The sequence below is a fragment of the Artibeus jamaicensis genome, unplaced genomic scaffold, assembly GCF_021234435.1.
Source record: "Artibeus jamaicensis isolate MK-2021 breed Jamaican fruit bat unplaced genomic scaffold, CSHL_Jam_final scaffold_474, whole genome shotgun sequence".
Lineage (NCBI taxonomy): Eukaryota > Metazoa > Chordata > Mammalia > Chiroptera > Phyllostomidae > Artibeus > Artibeus jamaicensis.
In genome coordinates, this window is record NW_026522046.1 from 10,123,161 (window position 1) to 10,133,320 (window position 10,160).

Below are 10,160 nucleotides of genomic sequence, written 5' to 3' on the forward strand. Positions count from 1 at the left end.
AAAATTTTGCTACCCACTTCAGTGTGCCTTACAGCAAATGTTGAAATTGTTAGATCCTTAAAAATTTCTAGCTCTGTCATTTGCCTTTGTTACTTTTCTCTATAAATCTATACAATTACATGAATAAATATTCCATTTTCCAAAGAAAAATATTTTAACAGGGGCCAGCTACATAAGCATGCAAACTCTGCAGTGGAAAAAGCCCTGTGCTTCTACCCAAAGCAATATATAGAGTCAACCCAATTCCTATCAGAATTCTAATGATGGAACAGCAATGCAAGATGGCAGCCACTACAGGCTTCAGGGTAAAACTTCCTTGCACTTCTCAACTGTTGAAAGAATTTAAAGAAGGTCAGAAAGGAGTAGGAGATGGCACAGTTACCTGGGGTCCAGAAGATAATGAAGATGTGACATTTACCAGATTGACAGGGATGATAATTGAGCCTCTAAGAACAACTTATGAAAACCAAATATACAGCCTTAGGTCTTCTGGCCAAGATGGAGGCATAGGTAGACACACTGTGCCTCTTCACACAACCAAAAGAAGGACAACAGCAAATTAAAAAACAAAAAACACCCAGAACTTACAGAAAATCAAACTGTATGACAGTCTGACAACCAAGGAGTTAAAGAGGAAACAGTCATCCAGACCAGTGGGAGGGGTGGAGACGGACAGCTGGGCAGAGAGAACTTGAGGTGAGGCAGCAGCTTGTGGACCAGGGCGGGCAAGGCAGTGGCTGGCAAACTGGGCAGTTCCACATTTGCATGCAGAAAAATTGGGGGGAACAATTGGGGAGTGAAACAGGCCATGCAACCCAGAGTTCCAATGCTGGGAAATAAAGCCTCAAACCTCTGAAAAACCTGTGGGTTGCGGTGGCAGGATAAACTTCCAGCCTCATAGGAGAGTTGGTTGGAGAGGCCCACAGGGTCCTACAATATACACAAACACAACCACCCTGGAATCAGCACCAGAAGGGCCCAATATGCTTGTGGGTAGCAGGGGAAGTGACTAAAGACCAGCAGAGAGCAGAGCAAGAGGCATTGTTCCCTCCCGGACACCTCCTCCACAGACAGCATCACAACACAGTGACATGGGTTACCCTGCCCTGGTGAACACAAAGCTCCATCCCTTACTGTGTAATATGTATGCTGAAACAAAAAAGCATGGCCCGAATGAAAGAGCAGATCAGAGCTCCAGAAAAAACACAACTAAGTGATGAAGAGATAGCCAACTTATTAGATGCACGGTTCAGAGCACTGGTAATCAGGATGCTCACAGAATTGGTTGAATGTGGTCACAAATTAGAGGAAAAAATGAAGGCTATGCTAAGTGAAATAAAGAAAAGTGTACAGGGAATCAACAGTGACAGGAAGGAAACCAGGACTCAAATGAACAATTTAGTGCAGAAGGAAGAAATAAACAGCCAACCAGAACAGAATGAAGAAACAAAAATTCAAAAAAATGAGGAGAGGCCCTGGCTGGTGTAGCTCAGTGGACTGAGCATGGGCCTGTGAAGCAAAGGGTTGCTGGTTCGATTCCTAGTTGGGGCACATGCCTGGGTTGCAGGCCAGGTCCCCATTAGGGGACACATGAGAGGCAACCACACATTGATGTTTCTCTCCCACTCTTTCTCCTTCCCTTCCTCTCTCTCTAAAAATAAATAAATAAAAATATTTTTTAAAAATGAGAAGAAGCTTAGGAACCTCTAGGACATCTTTAAATGTTCCAACATCCGAATTATAGGGGTGCCAGGAGGACAGGAAGAGCAAGAAATTGAAAACTTATTTGAAAAATTAATGAAGGAGAACTTCCCCAATCTGGCAAAGAAAATAGACTTCAAGAAAGTCTAGGAAGCTTAGAGTCCCAGAGAACTTGGACCCAAGGATGAACATACCAAGGTACATCATAATTACATTAGCCAAGATTAAAGATAAAGAGAGAATCCTAGAAGCAGCAAGAGAAAAGGAGACAGTCACCTACAAAGGAGTTCCCATAAGACTGTCAGCTCACTTCTCAAAAGAGACCTTGCAGGCAAGAAGGGGCTGGGAAGAAGTCTTCAAAGTCATAAACAGCAAGGACCTACATCAAAGATTTACTCTGTCCAAAGCTATCATTTAGAATGGGAAGGCAGATAAAGTGCTTCCCAGATAAGGTCAAGTGAAAGGAGTTCATCATCACCAGATCCTTGTTATATGAAATGTTAAAGGGACTTATCTAAGAAAAAGAAGATCAAAAATATGAACAGTAAAATGACAACAAACTCACAATTATCAACAACTGAACCTAAACAAAAAAACAGAAACAAAAATGAACTAAGACAACTAGAACGAGAACAGAATCACAGAAATGGAGCTCACTTGGAGGGCTATCAGTGGGGGGAGGGGGAGGGGGAACGAGAGGGAAAAGGTACAAGGAATAAGAGCAATAAATGGTAGGTAGAAAATAGACAGGGGAAGGTTAAGAATAGTGTAGGAAATGTAGAAGCCAAAGAACTTATATGTTTAAGCCATGGACATGAACTAAAGGGGGGAATGTGAGTGGGAAGAGGTGTGCAGGGAGGAGGGGAATGAAGGGGGAGAAATGGGCAACTGTAATAGCATAAGCAATAAAATATATTTAAAAAACCAAATATACAGCCTTAAAATAGGATGTGCACCTAAATACCCAGAGGCACCCCCCCCTTTGTAACATTTGTAACAAAAAATTAATGTGAATGGAGCTAATAGTTCTAATGGAGTGGTGGACCCAAGAGTCATATCAGTGCTAGAAAAATGGAAGGATTCAGATAGGATCAAAGTTGTCCTGCAGGAGCTGAAGCACCTAATGGTGTCTAAAAAAAATATGAAACTCCTTCAACCACCTGAAGGACAGGGTTACAGCAATTAATCAAGAGAAAAGCCACAGGCCCGCCCCTTCCCCATTCGATGTAAACAGTCCTCACTTTCCACAGTAGTAAATTATCTAGATACATCTGGTAGACCTCAAAGTACTGGAAAGGATGCTCCCATTCAAAGGCAATTTGTCTTAAGATACTGTAAATGATACTAATTTTGTCCATTTGAAATATATGTTGTGCTATAACAAAAAACATTCTAATGATGTATTTCACAGAACTAGGACAAATATTTCAAAAATTTATATGGAACCAGGAAAGGCCCTGAATAGCAACTGCAATCCTGAGAAAGAAGAACAAAATTAGAGGAATCACACTACCTGATATCAAACTATACTGTAAGACCATAGTAATCGAAGTAGCATGGTACTGTCATAAAAACAGACACGTAGATCAATGGAACAGAACAGACAGTCCAGAAATAAACCCACACCATTACAGTCAATTAGTATTCGACAGAGGAAACAGGCACATACTATGGGCTAAAGACAGTTTATTCAGTAAATGGTGTTGGGAAAACTGGACAAATGTGTACAAAAAAATGAAACTAGACCACCTTCTTAAACCACACACAAGAATAAATTAAAACAGATCAAAGACAAGCGTTAGACCTGAAACCATAAAAACTGTCAAAGAAAAATAAGTAGCAAAATCTCAGACATTGCGTGTTGTAATATTTTATCAGATATATCTCCCCAGGTAAGGGAAACAAAAGAAAAAAATAAATAAATGGGACTAAATCAAACTAAAAATTTTTTGTACAACAAAGGAAATCATCAACAAAACAAAAAGACAACCCACAGTATAGAACATACTTGTCAATACATCTAATAAGGGGTTAATATCCAAAATGTATTAAGTACTTACAAAACTCAAAACCAAAAGAAAACCCCCCCAAACCCCAAACAACCCAATTAAAAAATGGACAAAGGACCTGAATAGACATTTCAGACATTTCCAAAGAGGCCATACAAATAGCCAATAGACATATGAAAAGATGTTTGATGTCACTAATCATCAGAGAAATGCAAATTAAAACCACAGTGAGATATCATCTCACAACTATCAGAATGGCTATCACCAATACATCAACAAATAGGTGCTGGTGAGGATGTGGACAAAGGGGAACCCTTTTGCACTCTTGGTGGGAATGCAGACTGGTGCAGCCATTGTGGAAAGCAGCATGGCAATACTGCAAAAAATTAAAAATGGATCTGTCTTTCAACCCAGCTATCCCACTTCTGGGAATATATCGAAAGGAAACAAAACATTAACTCAAAAGAATGTAAGCACCACTATGTTCGTGGCAGTGTTACTTACACTTGCCAAGATATGGAAGCAGCCCAAGTAGATGAGTGGATGAAACAACTACGGGACATTTACACGATGGAATATTACTTGGACATAAAAAAGAAGAAAATTTTACCTTTTGTGACAGTATGGGTGGACCTGGAGAACATTATACTAAGTGAAATAAGCCAGTTAGAGAAAGGTAAATACCACATGATTTCTTTCACTCATACGTGGAATCTAATGAACAAACTGAACTAACAAGGAAAATAGGGACAGACTCATAGATGGAGAGCAGGCTCACAGCTAGTGGGGAAAGACATTAGGGGGTGGAGGGATTGAGCAAAAAGGAAAAAGGACTCATGGACATGGACAACAGTGTGGTGACTGCTGAGAGGCTGTGGGGAGGGGCGTATAAAGGGACTAAATGGTAGTGGAAAAAATGCAAGAAAGATTAAATTTTTTTAAAAGGAAAAGAAAACAAAAAGCCTTATGCTTAGAAGGGTTCTGTACTTAGTTTAATGCCTGGCTGTCACCATCATTGAATTCTTAATAAATTTAAAAAAAATTATATTTTGTTTATGCTATTACAGTTGTTCCAAAGTTCCCCTTTGCCTCCTCCACACAGCCTCTCCCTCCCGCCAATGCTTAATAATACATTTTGAACAAGGGTCTTGCATCTTCACTTTTCACTGACCCTTGAAAATTATGTACCCTGTTCTAATTTTGCCTTTCATTCCTGGAGGTACTGTATTGTGTTACACGGTTGAAATTGGGGAAAAGATTCGACAGAGGAAAAGTAAATGCTGGGCACACTAATACTACAGGCACTGAACACAGGCACTTGCAGTTTGAAAGATGAACTCCTTGGGACCGTTCGAGGGAGGACGCTCTTAGAAATAATCGGCTCTGTTACAAGGATCTTAAACATACTTTCAGAAATCACCAGAGTAGTTGCCTGTGGAGGATGATGGGCTGGGGAGTAAATGGGAAGCGGCTATGGGAACCGTCTAGGGAGGCAGTAATGTTTTATATCTTGACAGGAGGTTTTATGCATTTAAAAAGCTCAGCAAATATACACTTAAAATTTGTGCATTTCATTGTTTCTAAGTGTTTTATCAAAAGAAAAACTATTGAAGTATAGTTAATGATATCATACTAAAATATTTAGGGGGGAGTATATTTATACCTGTAATTTTTATGTTTGAGTTGCATCAAAAAATTAGATAGATGAAGGTACGAATAAAGGGACAAATGGATGGATAGATAGATAGACAGATAAATATGTGATAAGGCCAGGAAAGTAAAATGCTAATGACAGACTGGAAGACTCTGGGTGATAGATATATGGGGGGGGTCATTATAAAATGCTGTCAACTTTCTATGACTAAACTTTTTTTTTTAATAATAAACTGTTGGGAAAACATACTTTCAAAAGAAAAGGGCAGTTTCCATTTGTTTATGAGATTTACTAGTGCCAACATTTTAGTAGACTTGGCAGTTACTGAGACAGAACAACTAAGCCAATAGTTGGATTGTGCTTTACTTAAATTAAAAACTCAAAGATGCTCTTTTCAGATTTGCAACTCCATAAAAAATTTATGAAGAATGCCTTTAAAGCGGAGGATTGCTTGTGCTCATCTTAAAGCCATTTAGTGCCTGCACGTGCCTACGAATTCTAAGTCCTCAGAATGATCTATAATGCATGGAGTGCATGCTCTCAGCAGTGTTTTTCCTCTTTTCTTGACGTCAGTTGGCATTTGTAAGGGTTGCCAGGGTAATAACCAGACACATCTAAAGACAAGCCCGAAAGAAAGAACTGCATACTTATTTCTTCCCCTTCAGCATCAAATACATTTAAAATTCATAACACATTCAGTTTGATGAAATTCTACTTCACAGGAAAACCAGACTTCACAGTAAAGAACTCTCCCATGAACTCCCCTCCTTTGCAGTCCTGCTTTTAATTAGTGGATTAAAAAAAACTATCGATGGGCTTTTATATATGCTGCAGTTTTTATCTGGGGGAATATTGTGAGGAGGTGCTGGTTGTATTTCATAAAATCATTCTGGTAAAATCAGTAGAAAGACCTAGTTTGCCTCACATGGAGGCATGGGACAAATTGGAATCTGTTGAAAAAGAAATATTTCATATTCCTTGGAAAGTGAGTGATTTAAAAAAATTAAGAAGTAATACTGGGGGTTATCAATCAACAGGGTTAGTTGATATGTTTCTAATATAACAGATCGCACTAATTTCAACTTTTATATCTATAAAAGTGGAAGTTTTATAACTTTCATGTTAGCAAGTATGTTTTTATTTTGTGGCAGCAATAAATTAACCATTGTGGGTTGAGAAGAAACCCCATCATAGTTAAGTTGAATTTCATTCTTTTTTGAAATAAACTCAACCTAATGTTAGAAAATTAAATGCTGCCATGCATCTCAGGTATTATATTTCTGTTTGTTATTCTTCTATTTCAAAATAAGTTTTTACTATTGTATACTCTGAAGTGTGTATATTTTGGCATTAATGAAATTCACTTATTTACTTTTCAAATAAAATTGGAAACATTCAACCAATGTTGTTTTCTAGGGAAATCCTTTGGTAGACACAGAAACCTCTTTATGTTTGAATAAACATTTGAAAGTATTTTATATGAGAAATAGGAACTTTTGTTCTTGAGCACACTTCCCTCCAGCATGCCAGCTACAGAGGGTCAGGAATGTATCTGCCTTCAAACACTTCTAAATTTCTTAAATAAGCCATTGTGGATTTTATGATTGGATATAAACCTTTTTTTTGGGGGGGGACAATTTCTATATTTGGCCTGCACCAATTTTTGGACAAAAGATTCCATAAATTTGGCACCAAGAGTGTAAGAGTGTACATAATGTTTTTGTATATATCTTGAAATTATTGGATTCTAGGTTCATATCAGGTGCACTTTGGGTGTGGATTTGATGAATTCTGTGTCCAGTCACCCAGCTCATGGGTGTTTTTTTTTCTGTCTTCTGGACATGGGATCATTCCCACTCTCCTGAGTCTTCACCACAGGCCTCGGGCTCAGAGTCCAAGTCCCTGGCGGTCATTCTCTCTCCTTTGTTTCTTCATTTGTGTCTGTTTTTGTTTTATTTTGGAATTTCTACTTAGTAACTTTCCCAGCTTCAGAATGTCTTCCTTAAAAGTAATCAGCATTTTATATGTGCAAACAGATTTTAGTTTGATCCTTAAAACAAATGAATGGATTAATACATGTTGCATGGTAACATCTCCATGGGATAGAAAAATTGCTGGCATGGGAAAAAGGGCAGGGGAGGGAAATTTTACAATTTGAAATACCCACTGGGTATTTCCCAAATACACAGTGGGTTAGCTTTCTCAAATTTCCTGAACCTCTGTTTTGCTTGAATTTTCAGGGTAAGGGGCATTTATCAATGAATACTTTATGAGGAACTTTATGATAGTGACTTAGTTGCTGAGTATTGATTGAGACCCTGCTTTGTTGCCTGGCTCCGCACTGAAATCTTTCAGTATTTGTGCCTTTCTGTGACTTTCCCAAGTATCAAGCTTCGGAGAATATGTGAAGAAAACCAGTATTGCCCTGGTTGGGTGGCTAGGTTGGTTGGAGTGTTGTCTCGTGCACCAGAAGTTTGCAGGTTCAGTTCTTGTTCAGGCGACATACGTAGATCGCAGGTTCGATCGCTGGTGGGGGCGCATACAGGGGGCAGATCCATGTTTCTTTCTCTCCTTCTCTTTTAAAAGAAAATCAATAAATGTATCTCAGGTGAGGATTTAAAGAGAGAGACAAAGGGAGAGAAAGAGTAAAACAAAGACTCTCCTCATAAAATTCTCGAGATAACAGTTATAAAACATTTAATGCAGCTTTTGGCATGCAAAAATTGCTAAATAAATGTTACGTGTTATGATTATTATTTAGGAAGGCTTTATCAAGTGTATTTCTGGATGTCAAAGGCTGTCAATTCCTACTTCTATGTCTCTCCATACATATGCTGGAAGTTCTGGGCACAGGTCCTGTATCTCCCAACCTTGGCTTCACTCTGTCTGCACTCAGCACCTTTTCATGCTTTCTGTAACAATGGGAGGGGCTCTCTGGCTAATATCTGGCTTAGATTTGTACGAGAAAGTCTTCCAGGCTGAGAACAACCCTGCCCTCCTCCCCCTCCCGCTCCCCCTCCCCCTCCACTCTTTCCGGCCAGCAGAAGTCATGGACTGCACTCTTCCTGCCTTTCACTGTAAACACTCCCTCCAGCTGCTGTCTGCATTCACTCCATGTTTAACTATTTCGTTACTAAAGACCCCTGTCCCAGAATGGTGTGCATACTTACAACATTCTTATCCTCTGAGTCAAATAATTGTTCACAGATTTTTTTCCTCCATTTCCCACAAGCCTCCTTATGTTCCTTATTTTGTGAAGTCCATTTGTACCATTCATATGTAAAGTTAATTTTTTTGATGTTGTTAATTCTGAGAACGGTGCCAAAAATATTTTCTCTACAGCTCAGAACTGTTTATTGAGAATCTTCTATGTGTGTAACACTGTAATTTATTGATAACCTAAGGAATTGCTCAACAAGGAGAAGGGAGAGGGAGAGTTTATTCTCTGGTTTTCAGAGTTCATACAACAGACTAAGAAAATTCAGTCTGGACCATAACTTGACAGGGTCTTGGCACAGAAGCATAGTCCAGGCTTTTGCAATAAAGATAATAATGACAGTGTTGAGTTTGAGAGAGAATAAAATAGAGATCAATAAACCACTCAAATAAAGCTTTACAGAGTGGCTCTCAAAGGGGCAAAGGGTATCCTTAGCTTTATGGGCCAAGAAACTCCACTTTTGGTTTAGACATTAGAATCTTGTGAGAAATATTTGGTCAGATATCTGCAAATTGAAGTGTAAAATGTTTTCTCTTCAGTGATACTGGGGTAGAGACAAGCAAAGAAAGCTTGAATTCAGTTTAAAGCCAAATACTAATATCTTGCTATTGACTTCCAACATTACATGTAGCAAGCACTTAGTTTCCTCACGGATATTATGTTCTATCTAAAGTTTGAGTTGCCTCTGAAAATAAGTAAATTGTCTTCAACACATTGCCAATGGGTAATACTTCTTATTAGGATGTTAACAATAAGGACAAATGTCTAGGTAAACTAGGCCAATTCCAGTTGTAGCAATCTCAGTTCTGAACATTCTAGCTATAAAAACCTGGGACAAGTTACTTAATTAACTTTGTGCCTGGTTCCCTCATCTGTGAAATGGGATCGTAATAGTAACTACCTGACAGGATTGCTGTGAGAATTAAATGAAGCAATACAAGAGGAGCACTTAGAATAGTGTGTTTGCTACATTGCAGGCACTTAGTGTTAACGGCTATGTGAATTTTATTGCTAGTTTTAAGCCATTTTACCTGAAATCACTCAGTGTGCTGAGAGTGGCTTTTGAGTATTCGTATAGAAGTTCGTGTACTGTAAAGGAGAAGGGGTATTTCGTACCAGGCGGTGGTGTGGTATAACAATAAAACACGCCACTGAAGCCAGTCTCTTTTTTTAATGGAGAAGCAAGGCATGAAGGCATAAGAACAGTTTCATCATTTAAAAACAGGACCATTTGAAAGTCTACTCCTTAGTAAGAATCAAGAAATGTTCTAAACCAAATGCTAAACTCTGTTAGTTTGTTTGGCCTGCCTCAATAGAACACCACGGACTATGTGTCTTAAACAACAGAAATTCCTTCTTGTTTTTCACAGTTCTGGAGGGTGGAATTCCACAATCAAGGCGCTGGCAGGGTTGATTCTGGGGTGGACAGTCTCCTTGGCTTGCAGGTGGCCACCTCCTTACTGCATTCTCACCTGGTGCACACACATTCCTTCTGGTCTGTGGTATTAAAAAATGTTTAAGTATCTGTAATGCAATCCATTTTGAACCATCATTTTTACCTCATATTGAGCCTGCAACT

At 38.9% G+C, this 10,160-nt stretch overlaps 1 protein-coding gene across 1 annotated transcript; it reads left to right on the forward strand.

Annotated features, from left to right (window-relative positions):
* The first annotated feature begins 281 nt into the window (after positions 1-281).
* On the forward strand, positions 282-2,887 carry LOC119043043 (ubiquitin-conjugating enzyme E2 variant 1-like). Its single transcript, XM_053658008.1, has 2 exons — positions 282-451; positions 2,740-2,887. Exons 1-2 carry the CDS (start codon positions 282-284, stop codon positions 2,885-2,887), a joined length of 318 nt encoding a protein of 105 aa, XP_053513983.1.
* Positions 2,888-10,160: the final 7,273 nt, after the last annotated feature.

Excerpts from the sequence above, each read along its gene's own strand:
- LOC119043043 (XM_053658008.1), top strand. The coding sequence starts at position 282 with ATGGCAGCCACTACAGGCTTCAGGGTAAAACTTCCTTGCACTTCTCAA. Across the intron at positions 452-2,739 it reads ATGATAATTGAGCCTCTAAG|GGTGGACCCAAGAGTCATAT; the intron begins AACAACTTATGA and ends TTCTAATGGAGT.